General features: G+C 35.8%; 1 protein-coding gene across 2 annotated transcripts in view; it reads left to right on the top strand.

Moving 5' to 3' along the window:
* FAM117B (family with sequence similarity 117 member B) overlaps window positions 1–23765 on the top strand; it is a 93375-nt gene that overhangs the window by 34384 nt on the left and 35226 nt on the right. For both annotated transcript variants that reach the window (XM_039257391.1, XM_039257390.1), the window contains exons 2-4: window positions 8229–8380; window positions 16363–16455; window positions 17411–17524. In XM_039257391.1, the coding sequence (XP_039113322.1) occupies window positions 8229–8380; window positions 16363–16455; window positions 17411–17524 (359 nt within the window). The remainder of the gene's footprint in view (window positions 1–8228; window positions 8381–16362; window positions 16456–17410; window positions 17525–23765) is intronic.

Here is a 23765-nt window from a genome sequence, read left to right as displayed (position 1 = left end):
TAAATATGATATATCAGAGTTAAGTCGAGTTTATGCCAAGTATACAAGTTTGGTTTAATAGTAAAAAAAAAAAAATCAGCATATAGTCAGTCAAGTCAGTCAAGACTGACTATATTTAGAGATGCCACATTTGAAAATTTGCCTACTAGTTTTTTTGTAAACTTCAAAGTCAGTACTTGTGATACTTGGGGTCATTTGCAGACATTTAATGACAAATTTGAGTCACCTGATACACATATTCCCAGCTGAGGCCAAACAAAGCTCTCTGCTTTCTTTTAGCTCTCATACTGTAAGCAAGTATTCTTTTCAGTCTATTTAGTGTTACATTTTTTTCTTATTTTTTGCTTTTTGCTTTTTTTTTTTTTAAAATGGCCTCCAAGTGTAGTGCTGATGTGCTATCTAAACATTAGAAGGTTGTTATGTGCTTTGTGGAGAAAATGTGTGTGTTAGATAAACTTTGCTTAGGCATGAATTATAGTGGTATTGGCCATGATTTCAATGTTTATGAATCACTCCTATGTATTAAATTAGATGTCTTTAAACAGAAACACATAAAACAAAACTGTTTATTAATTCATTGATGAAACTGTGATCAGAGCACATAGGGGTCTGAACTTGGATATCCCTTAGGAACAGTGGTTCAGTGTTCACAATTTCAGTGTTCATTGGAGACTTTATAGTACATAATTACCATGAATAATGAATAATGAAATAATGAAAATTGACTGTATTTAACCCTGTTATCTAAGAGCGAAGAAGGAAAATCACTATTAGTTTACACAGAAAAATGTGTTTGACAAAATTAAACATCCCTTCTTGTTAAAAACTCTCAGGAAACTCAGACTAGAAAGCAACTTTATTAACTAAAACCTACTCTATTATATTATATATAAGCATATATATATATATGCTTATGCTGATCTTTCCTCATAAGATCAGGAAAAACTATTTTACTTCCCATGACTCCCATTCTGTTCTTAAAATTTACATTAAAAATACATAAAATTTGATTTTTTACTATTAAATTTTAAAATTATACAAAATTGCAAAGATCTAAAATTTATATTGAAATGCACGTAAGCAAACAGTATTGAAAAATAGCAGTTTAAAGTTGAAGAGCTTATACTACTATACTGCCTGTGGACAGAGATAGAGATCAATGGAACAGAATAGAATATCCAGAAATAACCCATGTTTCACTAAAGATTCCTAAGTTCTGTGAGGACAAGTATAGTATTTTCAGCAAGTGGTTTTGGAATAAATGTGTGTCTGGAAGTCATAGTCCTTGATCAGACTATACACAAAAATGAAATCTAAATTGATTAAAGATCTAAATGTGAAAGCTAAAATTGAAAAATGTCCAGAAGATGATTTAGGAGCAAATCTTGATCTTAGGGTATGCAAAGATTTCTTAGGAAATAAAAGACACAAACTGTTAGAATTAGCTGATACATTTATTATATTGAAATTAAAAATTGCTTTTCAAAAAACATGATTAAGAAAATGAAAAGACCTACCTCAGGCTAGGCAAAAATTTTTATCTATATATATTTGACAGAGGATTTACATCCAAAATACAGGTCTACCTTGGAGATGTTGCTGGTTTGGTTCCAGACCATCACCATAAAGTGAATGTTGCAATAAAACAAATCAAATTAGTTTTTTGGCATATACTTTTATAAGAATTTAATCATACTATTTAACATACAATTGACTGTGTTTTACTTAAAATTAATGAGAAAAGGAAGCTAAAATGAAAGTAAAGGAACCTCCTTTAATTTAAATGTTTGTTCAACAGAAGAAAAGATCTCTAGAAGAGAAATCAGGAGTAATATTTAAAAAATACTGGTAATGTAGGGGCGCCTGGGTGGCTTAGCCGGTTAAGCGTCCGACTTTCGCTTAGGTCATGATCTCGCGGTTCGTGGGTTCGAGCCCCGCGTCAGGCTCTATGCTGACTGCCAGCTCAGAGCCTGGAGCCTGTTTCAGTCTGTGACTCCCTCTCTCTCTGACCCTCCCCTGCTCATGCTGTCTCTCTCTCTCCTAGAAATAAATAAAACATTAAAAAAAAAAATACTGGTAATGTAGAAAAAATATAAATTGCCAGTAAAAGATGAATATTTTATAATTTTTAAAATGCTATTTTAAATCTTTTTTTAGCTTGGCAGAAAATGATAAAGCACACTGCAGATTGGGCAAATAAGTATTCTTGTGAGGGCAAAATCCTTTCTGGTGGAAGGCAATGTAGCAGTATTTAAAATTTTAATATATGTGTGTCCTTACATATACCATTTGATGTCTAGAAATTTTTCACAGAGATAATTACGTATAAAAAGATAGTGATCTGCCTCTAGAAATGTCCATCGTTATGGGATTAAGTATATCCATTCAATAGGATAGTATACAGCTATTAAAAATGGTGATGCATTGTAGATGTGTATTTATTGCAGTAGAAATAGTTTCTCAACAAACTCAACAAACAAAACTGTTGTTTTATTTTTCAACAATAAGTTATAGCATGCCTAATGGCCTCATTTATATGAAATTGTGTAAATGGTAGATAAATTTCTGAAATAAATACAAAAATAGTTATCTCTGAGTGGTGTCCTATTGGCATTTCTTTTATTTGTGCTGTTAGGTTTCTTTATAATAAGCATTTTTATTTTTATATTTGAAAAAAGTGAGAGTTTTTCCCCCTTTCTGAACAAATGAGTATGAATACAACCTTTAAGCAGTACCTGATTAAGTTCTACAAATACCTAAATCTATAATCTACAGAACCTGTTAATGTAATACCTAGGGGCTGTGGTTTGGGATGCTCTATTGTTGCCATTGAAGTTACTCAGGAACCAGCTGAACTGGTCACGGATAGCTGGGGAGTTCTGAATTCCAGAGCCCAAGGCATTGACTGCTGTTTTTAGTGCCACACCCTGCTGTCTTTAACTTCTTTAAAGACCTGATTGTTAAAAAACAAAGTCAGGTTTGAACCTTTGTTTTGTTGTTTTGATTTACTTTTATCTTCAGCTTTATTGACAAATAATTGTCAATAATAATTAACAAATAATAAATAATTTAAGATATTTATTTTTTATTTATTTTTTTTAAATAATTTAAGATATTTAAAGTGCACACCATGATGACTTGGTGTATGTATACATTGTGAAAGGAGTCCTCTAATCTGTTAAATTAATACATCCATCATCTCACATATTTATTTTTTATTTACTTTTTAAAATGTTTTATTTATTTTTGAGAGAGAGAGAGAGAGTGCGCGCAAACATGAGCAGGGGAGGGTCAGAGAGAGAGAGACACACACACACACAGAATCCACCGAAGCAGGCTCCAGGCTCTGAGCTGTCAGCACAGAACCCGACGCGGGGCTCGAAACCACACCGTGAGATCATGACCTGAGCTGAAGTCAGACAATCAACCGACTGAGCCACCCAGGCGCCTCTCTTTTATTCACTTTTTAATGTTTTACTTATTTTTTGAGAGAGTAGGAGTGGGGGTGGGGCAGAGAAGGGGAGACAGATTCCAAAGCAGGCTCAAGGCTCTGAGCTGTCAGCACAGAGCTCGATGCAGGGCTTGAACCCACAGACTGTGAGATCATGACCTGAGTTGTGTCCCTTTAAAGTTCTACATGCAGTAAATTTTAATTGTATAATACAGTGATAATCAAGTGTAGTCACCATGTTGTACATTAGATCTTCAGACTATTGTACAGTTGAAAGTTTGTACCCTTTCATGAGCTTCTATTTTCCCATGCCCCAGCAATCACTTTTCTTTTTGCCTTTTTTTTTTAGTTTATTTTTTGAGAGAGAGCGAGCGAGCGAGCAGGGGAGGGGCAGAGAGCGAGAATCCCAAGCAGGCTCCACACCATCAGCGCAGAGCCTGATGCAGGGCTCAAACTTGCCAACTGTGAGATCATGACTTGAGCTGAAACTAACAGTTGTGATGCTCAACCACTGAGCCAACCAGATGCCCCCTGACAATCACTTTTCTATGAGTTTGACTTTTTTAAGATTCCACATGTAAGTAATACCAGAAAGTATTTGTTGCTTTACTTTGGATTAACAAGAGTATGGTGCACACTTGCCCATGTTTATGAAGAATAGTTACATTAGAAGGCATTCTCTTCTCTGTATATATATCAGGTATTGTCTTAATCATTGGGATGGAGGGGAAGTAAAATTCCTGCCCTCCAAAATCTCATTCTTTAGTGGAGCATTGAACAGTCAAGGGACTATTTCTGTGAAACATACTATGGCAGCACAACAGTAGGACTTTTGACTTAGATGTTGGTGTGTTTCTTGGGCTAGGGTGGCTGTTCAAGGAAGATTTTCCAGGGAATAGGTGCCTGGGTGGTTCAGTCTTAAGTGTCTATCACCGCTCAGGTCATGATCTCACAGTTTGTGAGTTCAAGCCCCACATTGGCCTCTGTGCTAACAGTGAGGAACCTGCTTGGGATTCATTCTCTCTCTCTCTCTCTCTCAAAATAAATTAACTTAAAAAAATAATAAAAGGATTTTCCAGAGGGAAATATCCGAACTGAATGTTTTTCTTTTGTTTTTCTTTTTTTTCTTTTTTTTATAGCTTATTTATTTTTGAGACAGAGAGAAACAGAGCATGAGCCAGGTGAGGGTCAGAGAGAGAGGGAGACACAGAATCTGAAGCAAGCTCCAGGCTCTGAGCTAGCTGTCAACACAGAACCCACTGCTGGGGCTCGAACCCACGAACCATGTGATCATTACCTGAGCTGAAGTCGGACACTTAACCGACTGAGCCACCCAGGGGACCCTGAACTGAATTTTGAGTTTCAGTTTAGACATCTGAAATTTGAAAGGTTAAACCTGAATTAGCCAAACCAAAGAATGGGCTATCTAGGGAAATCTAGGTAGAGACAAAAGCATGGAGACATGTGATAGGGAAAAATCTGTTATGAGAAGGCCAACAGGACTGATAGGGAAATTCCAGTCCCTGACCAAAGACTCCCCTTCCGGGTTCTTCTTCCTACCCTGCTTGCCATGTGAGCCGAATTACTACTAATGCAGAACGTGGAAGTAACAGACTATAAATTGTTCCCACTGCTTACGCTTGGGGCTCAGACCTCTGGAGAGTGATCTCCTCTGAGCCTGCCAGTGTAAAATAAACCTCCTGCCTTTGAAGATCTCTGAGTGCTGCTTGGTTCTTCCGCCAGGTGATCCAGACCAGGTTCTGTAACACATGCAAGGGCACAGTACTTATTGGGAACTGCAGGTCATTCAGCCTGGTGGGGATTGAAGTAGTACAGGTAACAGAGTGAGACTGGAGAGGCCTGATCCTGAAGGGTCTTGTCAGCTGTCATAGAGTTTATTCCTCTAGACTTAAAAAAATTTTTTTAATGTTTTTATTTATTATTGAGACAGAGAGAAACAGCATGAGTGGGGGAGGAACAGAGAGAGAGGGGGAGACACAGAATCCGAAACACGCTCCATCCAGGCTCTGAGCTGTCAGCACAGAGCCTGATGTGGGGCTCGAATCCACGAACCAGAAGTTCATGACCTGGGCCGAAGTCAGATGCTTAACTGACTGAGCCACCCAGGCGCCCCTCCTCTGGACATTTTATAAATACAGCCTTTGTTCAGGTAGGATGGGAATCTTTGAGTCATCTTTGACTGTTGAGGCTCCTTCCCTTCCTTAAACTCTCTCATAGTTAGGCACCAAATCTTGTCAATTTTGGGAATTTGGATTGAAATGAAATAATGACAAGCTAGATATAGACTGCTCCTTACAACAGACTGTAACTTGAGTCTTTTTAATTTCTAGGTCTTTGCCTTGGCTCACAGACCCTTAGTAAATGTTCAAAAGAATGGGTTATAGGGAGTTCTAAGGAGAAAATGTTTAGTATTTTTACACGTGACCATGTATAATTTTTCTATTCATTTCATTATAGAAAACTTAAAAGTTTTTTGTTGTTGTCGCTGTTGTTTTATTTTTGAGAGAGACAGAGACAGAGCATGAGCAGGCAAGGGTCAGAGAGAGGGAGACACAGGATCTGAAGAAGGCTCCAGGCTTGAGGTGTCAGCACAGAGCTCGATATGGGGCTTGAACTCCTGAGCCATGAGATCATGACCTGAGCTGAAGTCGGACACTCAACACACTCAGCCACCTGGGTGCTCCCATTATAGAAAATTTAGGGGCGCCTGGTGGCTCAGTGGATTAAGTATCAGACTTTGGCTCAGGTCATGATCTCACAGTTTATGAGTTAGAGCCCTGCATTGGGCTCTGTGCTGACAGCTCAGAGCCTGGAGCCTGCTTCAGATTCTGTGTCTCTCTCTCTGCCCCTCCCATGCTCATACTTTGTCTCTCTCTGTCTGTCAATAATAACTAAACATTAAAAAAAAAAAAAAAAGAAACTTTAATAGTCTTAGGAGCTGTAATTGAAAAGTCACCTCTTTGATAATTAAAAATCTTCAAAATGGAATCATATCCATTAGTAAGATCTGTTTGGTTAGTGCACTGGTGGGGGACTGAAGCATCGTCATAGTAGGAAAAAAGTACCAGAAAGCTTCTGGCAATTTGATTCTGATGAATATACCCCAGTTTACATAGTGTATGTCTTTTTTTTTCCTAGCTGAGAACAGTCTTCTTGTGACCCAGTAGAAATTAATTTTTTAGTTAGAGGAAATTTGTGAACATGTACATTTATTGCTTTTTACTTGTCATAATAATGTAGAACATGCTTTCTTGAACTTCTGGGTATGTATTGCATTTATTTTCTGTTTACTATGAAAGGAAGACTATGCAGAGATGGTTAGTATTTGCAACAATTAGGCATTGTTTCAGTGAAATAACTGCCATTTTGAAAGCAAATTATGTATCTCAGGCATATCTGTGAAGCAGCTTTATGATTATCAGCAACACAGCTGCTGTAAATATTATCTTAGTGGAATTGAATCTTTTGCTATATGGGTCACATAACCAGGAACTGAACTTTTATACTTGTTAACTATGCAAGACCCTTATTAAGATATAATATAATACAAATAGAAGATAGGTGTCTCAAAGTGTTTTCATGAATAAGCTAAAGAAGAGCAAGGTATTTGTTACATAGAACTAGAATGATAGCTTTATAATATAGTCCAACTTATGCATATGTTTATATTTAATATTTTAAAGCCTTTTCCTTCGTTTCCTTCCTTCCTTTCTTAAAATATAAATTAGCTAAGCCTATTTCCTTTGCCCATCAAAAAAAAGAATCAAAGGAGATATAAAGGTGTTTCTTTTATGTCACCTCTCACTTCCCATTACCTAGGTTTTTTGCTCACATTTATATACATGTGTTGTAGCTTGAAATGAAAAAAGATTTTTGCATATGTGGCTTCAATGTAAGTTCCTTATAGCCTGGTTAATATGGTTTTATTGTAACAAAATCTCCCTAAGATACGTGTCATACATAGTTGATTACAATGGAATTTTCCCTGTAACTTTATCTTAGCTGTCATATATCCTTTTGAGTATAGGTGGCATAATGATAAATAAGTATTTTGTGTGTTATACTTATTTAATCTTAAAACCAAGATGAACATTTTTAAAATGGGTACATACACATTTGTCTTATTTTCTTTTTTTCTTTAGAGATAATTACAGTTGTAACAAATACACAAGTTTTGTACACTTTGCCCAGCCTCCCTCAGTGATAACATTTTGTAGAATTATAGTACAATATTACTATCAGGATATTGACATTGTACAATCTGCTCTTCTTAATTCAGATTTTCCATTTTTACCTGAACTCATTTGTGTATGTTTATAGTTCTATATCGTTTAAATTTCCTTTCTATGTTTGTATGTCTGTCACTACAGTAAAGCTGGATAGCTCCTTACCATAAGGGGTCCCTCTTGTTGCCCTTTTATAACACCTGCTTTTCTTCTGCCAGTTCATTTTTCCTCCCCTGTCTCTGACTCCTGGAAGCTACTAATTTTTCCTCCATTTCTCAGGTTTTTTTTTTTTCATTTCAAAAGTGTTATATAAATGAAATCATGTAGTATGTAACCATGGGAGATTGACTATTTTCACTCAGTATAATTCCCTGGAGACTCATCCAAGTTTTTGTGAATCAGTAGCTTATTCCTTTTTATTACTTGTTTTTTTTTTAAGATAGAGAATTTCCACATAGTTTAATACTTAGTTTTTACTTTGTTTCCTAACTAATCTATTTTAAAAATACATATATTTGTCTTAAATCTAGGTGACAAAACACGACCACCGTCCTCAAGCCCCTCTAGTATTATCCGGCGCACTTCCTCTTTGGATACGCTTGCTGCTCCATACCTTGCAGGGCACTGGCCTCGTGATAGTCATGGGCAGGCTGCTCCTTGCATGAGGGACAAGGCTACACAGGTAGGTTTATTAAAATTTTTTATTTTCGGGGGAGTGCCTGGGTGGCTCAGCCCATTAAGCGTCTTGACTTCAGCTCAGGTCATGATCTCACAGTCTGTGAGTTTGAGCCCCACATTGGGCTCAGAGCCTGGAGCCTGCTTCAGATTCTGTGCCTCCCTCTCTCTCTCTGCCCTTCCCCCACATACACTCTGTCTCTCAAAAATAAATAAACATTAAGAAAATTTTTTAAAATTCTTTTTTATTTTTTTGAGAGTGTGCTCATGAGCTAGTACAAGCAGGGGAGGGGCAGAGGGGGAGGGGGAAGAGAGAATCGTAAGCATGCAGGCTCCATGCTCAGAGTTGGATGCTTAACTGACAGAGCCACCCAGGTGCTGCCTCCATTTTGACCATTTTTAAGTATATAATTTGACAGCATCAATGACATTCACAGTGTTGTGCAACTGTTGCCATTATCTGTTTCTAAAACTTTTCATCACACAAACAAAAACTCTGTAAGTCCTCATTCTTTCTCCAGCCCCTTTAACCACTATTCAACTTTGTGTTTCTGTGAATTTGCCTGTTCTAGGTATTTCATATAAGTGGAAGCATATGATATTTGTACTTCGATATCTGGCTCATTTTGTTTAGCAAAATGTTTTCAAGATATATCCATGTTGTACCATTTGTTTTCATGGCTGAATAATATTCCATTGGTTGGATAAACATGCTTATCCATTTATCTGTGGACATTTGGGTTGTTTACAAATTTTGGCAATTGTGAACTGTGCTGAAACGAACATTGGTATGTAGGTATCTGTTTGAATCTCTGCTCTCAATTCCTTCTGGTATATACGTAGGAGTGAAATTGCTGGTCATACACTTAGCTTTTAGAGGAACTGCTGAACTGTTTTTCACAGCAGCTGCACCAGTTTACATTTCCTTCAGCAGTGTATAAAGGCTCAAGTTTCTCCATATTGTCACCAAAACTTACAATTTTTCTGTTTTTTAAGTGTAGCTGTCCTAGTAGGTATGAAATTTTATCTTGTGAGTTTTATTTATATTTTCCTAATGACTAACGATGTTGAGCATCTTTGCCTATTGTTAGGAGTTGAGGCACTTCTTAACATCTCTGTGCTTTTGTTTCCTCTTTATAAAATGGGGGCAAGGCACCTGGGTAGTTCAGTCAGTTAAGTACCCCACTCTTGGTTTTGGCTTAGGTCTTGATCTTGTGGTCATGGGATCAAGCTTTGTGTTGGGCTGAGCGTGGAGCCTGGTTGAGATTCTCTCTCTCCCTCTCTCTGTGTCCCTCCCCTGCTTGCGCGCGCGCGCGCACACACACACACACACACACACACACACACACACACACACTCTCTCTCTCTCTCTCTCTCTCTCTCAAAATAATTAAACATTAAAAAAATATAAAATGGGGAAAAGAATAGTACCAGTCTTTTAGGTTATTATGAGGATTAAACAAGGATTAAATAAGGAAATATATATAAAACACTTGGAGCAGTGGTTGGCAGATAGTAAGCATTTAATAAATGCTTGCCATGAAAATCACTACCTTTGGTTATTGTCAAAACAAGAATGGCATGTAGGTTTCATCTTCTGTGCAGTTTGTTAACTGCTATTAGCTTTCCTGGAGAATTATGTTGAAAAAGATTAAGGCTAAAGATTATAGGGACTAATTAGCTATTTTTGCCTATGTTGAGAGGCTCAGGGCTCTTTTATCACTCCTGGTCCAGACTGTGCTAGAGCAGACAATATGATGAAAGCAATTTATTTTATAGTGTAGATGGGTGCTTCCAGGAAGTTGCTGTTAGACTTTTGACAAAACATTTCACGTTATAACTCAGCCCTGGTTCCTCAATTAAAAAAATACATATGACTCCAAGGTCTATCTCAGTATCTCAGGGATGAGTGGGAATGGGAAAAGGAGATTGTGAAAAATACAGAGAAAGGCAACATCCAAAAGTTTAGGAAGGGGCACCTGGGTGGCTCAGTTGATTAAGTGTCTGCCTTCAGCTCAGGTCTTGATCTCACGGTTCCTGGGTCTGAGCCTTGTGTCCGATTCTGTGCTGACAGCTTAGAGCCTGCTTCGGATTCTGTGTCTCCCTCTCTCTCTCTCTCTCTGACCCTTGTCTGCTCACACTCTTTCTCTCTCTCAAAGATAAATAATAAACATTAAAAACAAAAAGCACAGGAGTATAGCGGCAAGTTTTTAAAGATGTTAATCTCCCCACCTGCTGTACCTCCACCCTATCATTTGCTTTTGGTCATGAGAATGAGTGCTTGATTAAGATTTTATTGTACATGATTATTTGTCATCCTAATTACTTGACACAACGATAGCAAAAATGTGACATCATTTCTTTTGTTCTGCATCTTTGGCAGACATTGCTCATTCCCTGTGAACTCAAATAGCCCAAGAGTCTCTCTAGTGCAGTGCTTTAGCTTGCCGTTGCCAGTGGAGCAGGGCTGGTCAAAGAGACCATCTGAAGGACTGATCTACCATTTCTGCTTCAGAGTTTGGTTCACTACTAAATACTACATTGTCACCAACCTCTACCTCCTGGCCCCTCTCCTCTCATATTCTTTTAATGATTCTTTTAAAAACTGACCATTTGCCAGCTTGCCTTCCAAACTTAGACCAACTTGTGTTCCTAGTATTAATCTATGTTGCAATTCCATTAATTTAAGGGGTGCCTTTTGAATTTTCTTACTGTACCAATTTGTGGGGATGAAATGAAGTGTGTATGTGTGGCTGGATTATTTGACATTCTTTTGACTCAAAAGGTAATCTCTTCCCAACTTTCCTAACCACCTAGGCTTCTTCAGAGGGGACATGTGAGTATGTAAATTTGTGATTCATGTGATTGGTGTTTGGTTACTTTATTACATAAACCAGTCATCTTTTGCTTTTAAAAATTTCATGTTATTTTCTCTTGGAACTCCTACATTTCAGAGGCTATTTTTTCCTCTTCAGGGGTTTATTTTGATTAAGAGCTTATTGTTTTCTTTTTCCATTTTATGCACTGGCTTGAAATTATAGTCCAAGTTCAGAAACTCTAAGATGGCCTGTTATTAAAGCCTAATAAAATTATATACTTGGTAAATTAGAGACTGCAATAATGTAGATTTACTGAAGGTAGCTATTTGTAAGCATAGGGTTATGAAATGAAAGTACTAAAGAGGTAGATTAGCTTTTTAAAAAAACTACTTTTGAAGCAACTTGCTATTTTGTATAAAACCTTGGTTCACTCATTAAGAGAGAAGGAAAGTGTTAAATTTTTTTTTAAGACTTAATATAATGACCTCTGTATAAGCTTTGTAGTTGCTTCCCAGTAGATTTGACTTTCTTGGTTAACCTAGGATTCTGAAGTAATCTAAATTTCCATGGGGCACCAGAGTGGCTCAGTTGGTTAAGCGCCTGACTTCAGCTCAGGTCATGATCTTTCAGTTTGTGGGTTTGAGTTCAGTGTCAGGCTCTGTGCTGAGAGCTCAGAGCCTGGAGCCTGCTTTGGATTCTGTGTCTCCCTCTCTCTGTGCCCCTTCTCTGCTCATGCACTGTCTCTCTCAAAAAATAAACATTAATTTTTTTTAAATTTCCAAATGTTTTAGCACTTGACTGTTGTTCATGTTTTTGTTGTTTTTGTTTTATATGTTAGGTCAGATTTCTCTAGGCCAATGACTCTATACATTGTTTTTTTAAATAGGCTGGGGTGTAAGCGTAACAAAGTAGGTTTACATCATGGCCTCCTTTAAAACAAACACAGTTTCTTGACTGTGTAATTGGTATTTTTCTTTTTGCCTATTAAACAATTTAGAAAATCCGTTCCTACTCTCAATAATGGACTTGCAGTGCCCTCTGTACTCTATTCTTTAATGCTTCCCAGGTTTTCTATTTTGTTTGGAATGCTCTCCCTCCATTTGCTTGGATAACTTATACTCTAAAGCCTCCCCTAATTCCATAAAATCTTGCCTACCTGCTTCCCTGTCCTCGTAGTTCTGGTTTAGATGCCTTTCTTCGAGAGGACCTCTATCATCACATGAGGCTATTTAGCATAATATAATTGGCTATTTATCCTTTCTCTCCTAGAAAAAACTTTTTGAAAATAAGCACTGTTTCCTCTCTAACCTCAGTACCTAGTCTAGTGTCTGACACGTTAGTAGTAGATTCCTAATAATTTTCTGGTATACAGTGCAATACTGAACAAAATTGAAATGTACTTAATTAAAACTCAGTTTTACTTTTAATACCTAAGAGTGTCTTAAAGGCACAGCTTCTTAGTGGAACAAAGAGAGCAATTATCTTTTGAGTTAGGAGTTTAAGTAAAATCAGTGATTTTTGCTAAGTGATTTTTCTTGTTTGAACATCTTACAACTGAAGTTAGCAAAGCTGGGGCTCTTCATGTTTATTTTTATTTGTTTCGCTTAATTAATACTCTTGTTCTCATTTTAATTTGTTCTTAACAAATCTATAGGAAACTTTTATATTCTTTTGCTTTTCCTTAAGTCTTACACATAATATATTTAGACTTCCGTAATTAAAAAAAGTTTTATTTTGAAAGTTTCATTTATAGAAAAATTGCAAGAATAGTAGATTGAACACCAGTAGACTCTTCACTTATATTCACTAAATATAAACATTTATATTTGAACATTTTAATATATATTTTTAATTTTTGTGTGTATATAATTGCTGTTATTGTTACCATTTGCTAATTGTTAGTAAGTTGCAGACATTCTCACTTATGGAAAAGGACTTAAAAAATTACCAAAGTAATTACTAAATTCAGGAGATTTAACATTGATACCATGCTATTATTTAATATAATATACATAGTCAAGTTTTTTAAGTTTTCTCATTATTCTCTGTAGTAATTTCACATGTAAGCTGGGAGCTGGTCAAGAAACACACATGGCATTTAGATGTTATGTTTATTTGGTATTCTTTTTTTTTTAATTTTTTTAATGTTTTATTTATTTCTAGGAGAGAGAGAGAGAGACAGCATGAGCAGGGGAGGGTCAGAGAGAGAGGGAGTCACAGATTGAAACAGGCTCCAGGCTCTGAGCCGGCAGTCAGCACAGAGCCCGACGCGGGGCTCGAACCCACGAACCGCGAGATCATGACCTAAGCGAAAGTCGGACGCTTAACCGACTAAGCCACCCAGGCGCCCCATATTTGGTATTCTTAATTCTGAAACCGTTCCTTAGCTTTTCTTGGTCTTTCATGACATAGATATATTTTTAAGAGTGCAAGCCAGTATATTTGTTATATGTTCTCAACTTAAGTCTGTTTTTTCACAGATTCAAGTTAATACATTTTTGGCAGACATCACTCCATCTATATAGAAAGATTCCCCCTTAAGTAGGGATAGAAGGAGCATATCTCAGCATTATAAAGTCTTTATACAAAAGACCCACAGCTAATGTCATCCTCAGTAGAGAAAGACTGAGAGGCTTTCCTATGGTCAGGAATAAGATAAAGGTGTCCACGCTCACCATTGCTATTTAACATAGTACTGGAAATCTTAGCTTCAGCAATCAGATATCAGAAAAAAGTAAAAGTCATCTAAATAGGAAAGGGAGAAGTCAGACTTCTATTTGCAGACCACATAAGACTCTATGTAGAAAACCTGAAACGGTCCACCAAAAAATTTTAAATTTACATCACTTGTTGTGATGAGCACTGGGTATTGTGTGTAAGTGAAAAATCACTGAATTCTGCTCCTGAAATCAATATTGCACTGTATGTTTAACTAGAATTTAAATAAAATGTTTAAAAATAAAAATACATTTCTCAAAAAAAAATTCCCTGTTAAAAGTCCCCCCCCTTATAGAGAGGTATTGTTTTGAACAGACTGTACATTCATTCTTATAGTACACAATTCAAGAGTTAGAGAAATATATACAGTGAAGGAAGGATCTTCCTCCCATGAAGCAGCCACTGACAGTTCTTTTGTTACCATGTATATTCTTGCAGAAATACTTTACATATGTATATGTTCTTTATTACTGGTCCTCTATAAAAGTTGTTACACGCACTGTACTGAGCCTTGAGCTTTTCACTTAATATCTCATAGAGATTATTGTGAATTTCCTTATTCATTTTTAATAGCTGAACAAGTATTTTGTTGTAAAGATATGTCATAATTTAACAAATCCTCTATTTACATTGTTTTAATCTTTTACTTGTAAAAAACAATGCTATAGGGAATAATATGGTGTAGCATTTTGTGCATAACAGTGAACATTTTATACATCTGCATGATAAATAACTAAAAGAAGGGTGAGATAAAGGGTTATGTGCATTTGTAACTTTGACAACAGTTGCTGAGTCTCCTCCATAAAGGCTGTACTGAGGTATACTTCTACCAACAATGTAGGAGAGCATATGATATCAAATCACCTAGTTTCAGTGAAGTTTTAATTTGCATTTATCTTATGGCTGAGATTGAGCATATTTTTATGTACTAAAAACTCATTTGTATTTTTTTCTGATTTTTAAATTCTGAATTTTGAATAACCACTAAGGATTTAACATTTTTGAGGCTGTACTTTGCAGAATTTTAAATTTTCAAGTTTATTTATTTTGAGAGAGAGTGAGCAGGGGAAGGACAGAGAAAAGAGAGAGGGAGAGCCCAACGTGGGGCTAGATCATGACATGAGCTGAAATAAAGAGTTGGATGCTGACACCAAGAATTGGATGCTTAACCAACTAAGCTACCCAGGTACCCCTATTTTGCTGATATTTAAAGCAACACTAGACATAGAACAGATTAAAATTATGAATTCCAGAGTCTTAGGTTCTATCTTAATTTTGCCACTTCTTAGTTGGGAGACATTAGGCAACTTATCAAGCAAGCTTCCTTATCTGCAGAACTTGTAGAATTTTTTGTATGTATTAAATCAGATGATAAAATGAAGACCTTTCACTGTGCTTTCATAAAGCAGAGTGTCTAGCATGTAATAAGATCACAGTGGGTGCCTGGGTGGCTCAGTTGGTTAAGCATCCTACTTTGGCTCAGGTGGTGATCTCATGATTTGTGGGTTCAAGCCCTGCATCTGGATTCTGTGCTGACAGCTCAGAGACTGGAGCCTGCTTCAGATTCTGTGTTTCCCTCTCTCTCTGCCCCTTCTCTGCTAATGCTCTCTGTCTCTCTCTGTCTCTCTCTCTCTCTCTCTCAAATGAACAAACATTAAAAAAAATTTTTTTTAAAGATCACAGGAATGTTAGTTATTATTAGTATACATTTGTTCAATAAATGCTATATTTATCATTATGTAAAAATAAAGTTTTTATTAATGAAGGAAATAAACTAAAATATTGTAATAAAAGCAACTGGTGCTAGAAGAATTTTGGGTCATTTTAAATATTTCTAGTGTTATTTTAAATATTTCTAGTACTTAATTTTTCTATAATGGGAGTGTATTGTATAATAGAAAAGTGTATACTTTTTTAAGATATGAAATTATTTTTCATGTTGATTGAGATATAATTGAGATATACAATACTGTATGTTTTTGTACAGCATAATGACTTGAAATACTTATGAAATGATTACTACAGTGAGCTTAGTTAACATCCATTGCCTCATATAGTTAAAAAGTTTTTTTCTTATGATGAGAACTTTTAAAAGGATCTACTCTTTTAGCAATTTTCATATATTCCACACAGTATTAACTATAGCCATCACATTATATATTACCTCTGCAATACTTAATCTTATTACTGGAAGTTTGTACCTTTAGACCACCTTCACCCAGTTCCCCTTCAGGAGCCTCCCCCAATCCTACTGTCTCGGATAAACGTAAGTCTCACCTCTTTTTATCTGAGTTTGTTCTTTAGATTTCACATTGAGGTCATTCAGTATTTGTCTTTCTTCACCTGACTTATTTGATTGTGCATAATGTCCTGAAGATGAATCCATTTTGTTGCAAATGTAGTGTACGTTATCGTTAAATGGTTAACATATCCCTTCTTTTTTCCATTAAAGACAGAGAGTGCATGGGCTGAAGAATACGCTGAAAAGAAGAAAGGGTCTCACAAGCGTTCAGCATCGTGGGGCAGTACAGACCAGCTTAAGGAGGTCAGGAAAATGGTTCCAAGGAAGTGGGTGTGGAAGTTTGATTTCTTCCTTGGCTAGTTCCTTAAAGTTGTGGGCAACAAGGATTTGTCAGTTTCCATTATTTTGGTTTGTGTGGGTGGGGTTTTTTCTTGTTTTGTTTTTGGTTACTTGAGAACAAACAGTTCTCACATTGATTGGATAAGGATTTGAATGGGTGAAATATATACATTACTTACAGATTATGTTTTTCTTTGTCTTTTTTCTTACTAAATGAGAGTCCATGCCTATTCATCTAAGTGTCAGATTTATAAAATTATAGTGATACAACAAATTCACACGTATTATTTCTGAATATAATGGTATTGTTTCTGAAATTCATTGATCAAATATAACCAAATTAGTTATGGTCCTATGCTGATTTACCATTTTCTGTGGCTACACTTAAGATATTTGCACTTTATATATAATAGAGAATTAAAGATTCAGTCAAGGAATAATATAAGATATTGATTGAAATTGTATTTGTTATTTAAAGATAGTATCTGTGAATACACTTCATGTGATTCAGTTGATTTTTAAATACTGTTTGATTTTTAGAGCTGTTAAAGGTTAGGTGTTTAAAGAAATCTAAATCTAAATAAAACAAGGCTCATTGTTAGGACAATGAGAATAATTTTCATTATTTTTAAGTTCTTTGGGAAAGCTATAATGTAATTTATTCAAGTGCTAAAAGCTTCATTGGTTTAGTACTTGGGAAACTTGAAGCCTCCGAATAGTGTTGGAACATAACTTTGTCTCAAAAAGAGAGATACATGTATGTATGTGTATATATATAAATTTTGTACAGTCAGATTTTGTGATAGGCTTTTAAAGGTCAAAAGATCTATTAAGGCTGAATCTTACTAGTTCTTACTAAGCAAGGATATATTTCATGTTCCTTGGAAAACTCTGATCTCTTTATTTTTCCCCTTTTCAGATTGCAAAATTACGACAGCAATTGCAGAGAAGTAAACACAGTAGTCGGCATCATCGGGATAAAGAAAGACAGTCTCCATTCCATGGCAACCATGCAGCTATTAACCAGTGTCAGGTAGGAAACCAAATGCCACAAAATCAAAACAAGGCACTGTTTTCCTGGTGATATGTTATTTTATAGGTAACTGATTAGGATTAAAATGTCCAAAAGCATATTTGAAACTGATTAAATACTGAATTAGCCTCCTTAAAAAATTCAAAATACTAAGTTGACAAAATGATACTTTCCTTTAGTGATCTGTGATTTGACTTTCAGGAGACCTAGCTAATTATATATTTTGATTTACCATAATTTTGTCTTTATTAATTCAGTATATTGAGGCAGAATAATATAGAGAGGTAAGCATTGGCTATGGAACCAGACCCTGGATGAGCAACCTGTTCTGAATTTCAGTTTCTTCATCTAAAGATTGAAGATAATGAAGATATATCTCATAAAGTCTTCTGGTAGGGGAAAACCTTTAACTGCTTTGATTCCTTTATAGAACTCTGTGAACTGTTCTTATGGCTTACCCAGGAAACATTTCTCTTAAATTGAATTAAAATTAGATGGGGTCCCTTTGCAAAAAGAGCAAGAAAAAGTTTGCCAACACTTTTTATAGGTTGATAGCTTCTGATGATGCCAAGTATATGCGGATTTTTTCAAGAAAGTATAAGTAGAGGTACATATTTTTTCAAAGTAATTTTGCCCTTAAATACATGGGTCAGGTTTGATTTCATAAATGTATAGTTTGTAATTTCTAATTGCTTTTTCCATACATGAAGTATTTTAATTATAAAATATGAATGTACACTAATACATTTAAAAACCTGAACAAACTGGATTTATGTCTGAAGAAAATGTAAAATTGACAAAATAAGAAATGAAAATTTTGAATAGACTAATAACTGTCAAAATTGGAATACTAATTAAACCAAACTCCTTCAGTCTCAGAAGTGAAGCCTTGTAGGTGAATTTACAGGTGGCTTTATAGGTGAATTTGCCAACCTTTTACTCTCTCTAATTTATCCATTAATAATTCATATGTATTTCTAGGATAAAGCCACTTTTTATTTACACTCATATTTTTACTTCTAAGTAGAATGGGGGTTAAGATTGAACTTTATTGAATTGATAGATTTTAGTAGTTTATGAATAGATTATGAAGTGATTTAAAAAAAAATTTCTTTATTTTGAAAAGAGAGAAAGAGAGTGCATGTGGGGATGAGGGAGAGAGAGAGACTCCGAAGCAGGTTCCGTGCTGTTAGCAAAGAGCCTGATGCAGGGCTCAGTGCCACAAAATGAGATCATGAACTGAGCTCAAATCAAAAGTTGGATGCTTAACTGACTAAGCCACCCAGATGCCCTTGAAGTGACTTTTTAAAAGTTGCATTAAAATCATCAATTAAGTAGTAAATTATTCAGAATTTTTTTTCTTCCACCTTGTAAGTTGAATTTGCTTAATAACATTATTGGAGTTTGCACAAAATTCATGTTTAACTCTACAACATCTCTTTTCAGGGAAAATAAGGACTAGAAAATAGGGTAACTTGAAAACTAAATCTATGTAATTTGAGTTTTGTACATTTGGCACACCAAATATCTTGACTACTTGTTTTTTTGAGTGTTAATAGACAATCGGAGGTCAAGCACATGCATCATGATACCTACAACAGTGGTATTCATGTTTAATTGAAGTTTTTATACTCTGAACATGAAAATAATTGAGTTATGGGTATGGCTTAATTTTAGTATGTTCCCTCTCTAGTGGATAAAAGTAACACTTAGAGATTGTGTACTTTTGAGGTTATTCCTCTATCTGTACATTTGTTAAATGTCTGTCGTATGGCTTATACTGTAGTACTCAGAGGATACAATGATAAATGAAATATTGGGGCTTGCCCCCCACCAGTGTCAGATAGATATAAGTAAACAGTTTATTATTATACAGTGTAATGAATGTGTTGATAGTGTTTGGGAGAGTTTACACTGTTAGAAAAGGGGTATTTATCCTTGGATTGGTTCTGGAGCCATCTATAAAGGCTTCTCAGAGAAAGTGGTGTCTAGGTGGATACCTGAAAGCTGATTTAGTCAGTCTTTTAGAGGTGGAAGAAATCATGGCTCCAGGTAGGAGTAAAAGTAAGAGATTAGGCTAGAGAGTTAAATAGCAGACAAATCTGAAAGTCTTCATGTCTCAGTTGTTAAGAAATTTGGACTTTGTCCTAGAGGCACCAGAGAGCTATTTTTCTCAATGCAGGGGATTGGTTTTAGAGTGGCCATTATGAGTTCAGAGTAGGAATGAATTTGGAAGAGGACAAGATTAGAGGAAGGAAAACCATTTAAGAATAGGGTTTGTAATCCAGGTAAGGTATGACAGTGGCCTAAAATAAGGTAGAAGCTATGGTGTTGGAGAGAATGGCCAAACCTGAGTGGTATTTAGAAAGTAATAACTAATAATTGAAATCTATGAAGTGCTTACTATTTGGCAAATGCTTTACTTAGCTTTTGTATGTATTATTACCGCTTATTCCTCATCTTTGAGGTAAGGTTCATTACTATTAAGGCCCAAAGAATTTAGCTTTCTTGTCTTAGGTCATAACAGTCTAGGTTAGAGCTAGTATTCTAACCCCCCAGGCAATTTGACTTCAAGAATCTAAATTTTTAAATCTATGTTAGCTGATGATTTAGGAGATGATAACAATGGAGAGATAGGAGTAAAAGGGTAATACCAATTTTAACCTTTTAAAACATGACTTTAAAAATATATCCATCGAGGAGTGCCTGGGTGGCCCAGATAGTTAAGCGTTCGACTTATATGTATATATATCCATCAACCTCATACCCATGTACAAAAATGACTTAAAATGGATCAAAGGCCTAAATGGAAGAGATAAAACTAAAAGCTCTAGATGAGAACATAGGCATAAATGTAGGGTTTGATTAGGCGATGGTTTGTTAGATATGACAGCAAAAGCACAAGCAACAAAAGAAAAAGATAAATTGGATTTTATAAAAATTGAAAACTTTTGTGCTTTAAAGGACACACAAAAAAATGAAAATACAACCGACAAAATAGAAAGTTATTTACAAATCATGCTATTTGAAAAATCACTTGCATCTAGAATATATAAAGAACTCTTGTGGCTCAGTAATAAAAAGATAACCCAGTTTTAAAATGGGCAAAGGATTGGGGAACCTGGGTGGCTCAGTCGGTTGGCCATCCAACTTCACCTCAGGTCATGATCTTGTGGTTTGTGAGTTCGAGCCCCACATCGGACTCTGTGCTGACAGCCTGAAACCTGCTTCAGATTCTCTCTCTCTCTCTCTCTCTCTCTCTCTCTCTCTCTCTCTCTCTCTCAAAAATAAAGAGTTTTAAAAAAATTTTTAATGGGCAAAGGGGCAAATAGGGAATTCTCCAAAGAAGTTACACAAATAGCCACTATGCACATGAAAAAGATGCTATCATTCTTTTTTTTTTTTTTTTTTTAATGTTTTATTTATTTCTAGGAGAGAGAGGGAGACAGCGTGAGCAGGGGAGGGTCAGAGAGAGAAGGAGTCACAGACTGAAACAGGCTCCAGGCTCCGAGCTGGCAGCCAGCACAGAGCCCGACGCGGGGCTCGAACCCACGAACCGTGAGATCATGACCTAAGCGAAAGTCAGACGCTTAACCGACTAAGCCACCCAGGCGCCCCAAAAGATGCTATCATTCTTGACCATAGGGAAATGCCAATGAAGTTAAAAATTCCAATGAGGTGCTACTTTATACTCACAAGGATGACTAAACTTAAAAAGGCAGCTAAGTGTTAGGATATGGAGACATTAGAACATTTATATATTGCTGATAGTAATATAAAGTAGTGCAGCCACTTTGGAAAATAGTCTGGCAGTTTCTCAAAAGGCTAAACATAGGGTTACCATATGACTCAGCACTTCCTCTCCAAGGTATGTACCCAAGAGAATTGAAAATCTATGTTCACATAAAAACTTGTATACAAATGTTCATAAAAGCGTAGTTCACAAAATTTGGAAACAACCCAGATGTTCATCAACCAGTGAGTGGATAAATAACATGTAGTATATCCATATAATGGAATATTATTCAGTCACGAAAAGGGAGTACTGATATGTGCCACGACGTGGAGGAACCTTGAAAACATTCTGAAAGAAGTGAAACACAAGTGAAAGAAGCCAAATACAAAAGGACACATACATACTATATGATTCCACTTAAATCTCCAGAATAGGCAAACCTGTAGAGACAGATTATAGATTTGTGGTTGCAAATTGCTGGGAGAGTTGGGGAGAAATGGAGTGACTTCAAATGGGTGAAGGATTTTTTTTTTTTTTTAGTGTGCTACTAGACTTAATTGTAATGGTTGTACAACTCTGTTCAGTAACATTAAAAAAAGCAAAGGTTGTATACTTTAATTGGGTGAATGGTGTGGTATTACCAATTTCACTAAGCTCTTATAAAAAATATCTGTATCTACTAACATTAAAAACAAATACATAAAATACAAATTTAATGGTCTGGAAATAATAGATTAGGTGGTAAAAAGTAAACTGGGAGGGCATGTAACAATATAGAGAATGAGTATGGGTGCTCTGAGGTCAGACTCTTTAGCTTAGATCTGGGTCTGCCACTTGCTAACAGTATGAAGTTTCTCAGGATCTTTGCATTATGATATTATCTATTATGTTGTCCTAAGGATTAAATGGGATAGAATATTATAAAACACTTAATATAATTCTTGGCACCTGAGAAGTGCTCAGTGAATTTTAGGTCATTTGAGGTAGAATCTAATATAAAAAAAGTAAACCAGTTGGGTTTTTCACCAGACTCTTCTGCCAGTTTAATGTTGAACTTATTTTTTAAAGCTTTTATTTTATTTTTTAAAATTTGGGCTATATTTTATTTTCATTATTATTTTTTTTTTTAAAGCAATCTCTTTGCCTAACATGGGACTCAAACTCACAGCCTTAAGATCAAGGGTCACATGCTCTACTGACTGAGCCAGCCAGGTGCCCCAATTTTTTATCCTTGAAAGTATTTGTATAAGGAGTGGCTAAGTGGCTCAGTTTGTTAAGCATCCAACTCTTTGATTTTGGCTCAGGTCATGAGGTTGAGCCCTGCATCAGGCTCTGTGCTGAAAGTGTGGAGCCTGCTTGGGATTTTCTCTCTGTATCTCTCTGCCCCTTCCCCAATCACATAAGACGCATACACTCACTCTCAAAATAAACATTTTTTAAAAAAGGCTTTCCAGAAGCAGATCATTAAAAAAAGTGTTTATATACTTATCACAGAAATTTTAGAGAAAAACAAACAAACAAAAAAAAACAAATAGAAAAATATTTTAGGGGCACCTGAGTAACTCAGTTGGTTAAGGGTCTAACTCTTGATTTTGTCTCAGGTCATGATCTAACAATTTGTGAGATTGAACCCCGCGTTGGGTTCTGTGTTGACAGCGTGGAGCTTGCTTGGAATTCTCTTTCTCACCCTCTCTCTTTCCCTCTTTCTCTCTCAAAATAAATAAATAAATATATTTTTTAAAAAAATTGTATCTTAGTGGGGCGCCTGGGTGGCTTAGTCGGTTAAGCGTCCGACTTTCGCTTAGGTCATGATCTCGCGGTTTGTGGGTTCGAGCCCCACGTCGGGCTCTGTGCTGACTGCCAGCTCAGAGCCTGGAGCCTGTTTCAGAGTCTGTGTCTCCCTCTCTCTCTGACCCTCCCCTGCTCACGCTGTCTCTCTCTCTCTCCTAGAAATAAATAAAAATATTTAAAAAAAAAAATTGTATCTTAGTAAAGGTGGTATTTAAAAAAAAATCAAATAGTGGGGATGAGCCCTGGGTGTTATATGGAAACCAATTTGACAATAAACTATTTGTAAAAAAAATAATAATAATAAATAAATAAATAAAAAATAAATTAAAAAAAATAAAAAATCAAATAGAAAAAACACATCAGGAATCTCATTCTGAAAAGACATTTTCTTCTATTTCTTTTTCTCTGTGTTCCTTTTTGAGATCACACCATATTTTATTCTTTGTATTTTTTTTTATATTTAACATGGAAAAATGTTTGTTATTACAACTGCTTCAGGAACATTTATAATATTCAGGTTCTGTAGAGCATTCCCCAAATATTTGCCATTTAGTTGGGTCCAGTGTCTGTGCTCAAAGCTTTTTCTATATTTTTCCTTTTCCTTTTCCATTATTTGGTTAGGAAATTTGAATATTTTAGGGGAGGGATCTTTGATTTTTCTCTTTTTGGAGGAGGAGGTACAAGTGGAGGAGGGGCAAAGGGAGAGAGAGAGAA

This window comes from Hyaena hyaena, unplaced genomic scaffold, assembly GCF_003009895.1.
Source record: "Hyaena hyaena isolate Hyena2069 unplaced genomic scaffold, ASM300989v1 scaffold_615, whole genome shotgun sequence".
Taxonomy (NCBI): domain Eukaryota; kingdom Metazoa; phylum Chordata; class Mammalia; order Carnivora; family Hyaenidae; genus Hyaena; species Hyaena hyaena.
The sequence above is the reverse complement of the archived record's forward strand: the minus strand, read 5'-3'. Positions and strand labels throughout refer to the sequence as shown.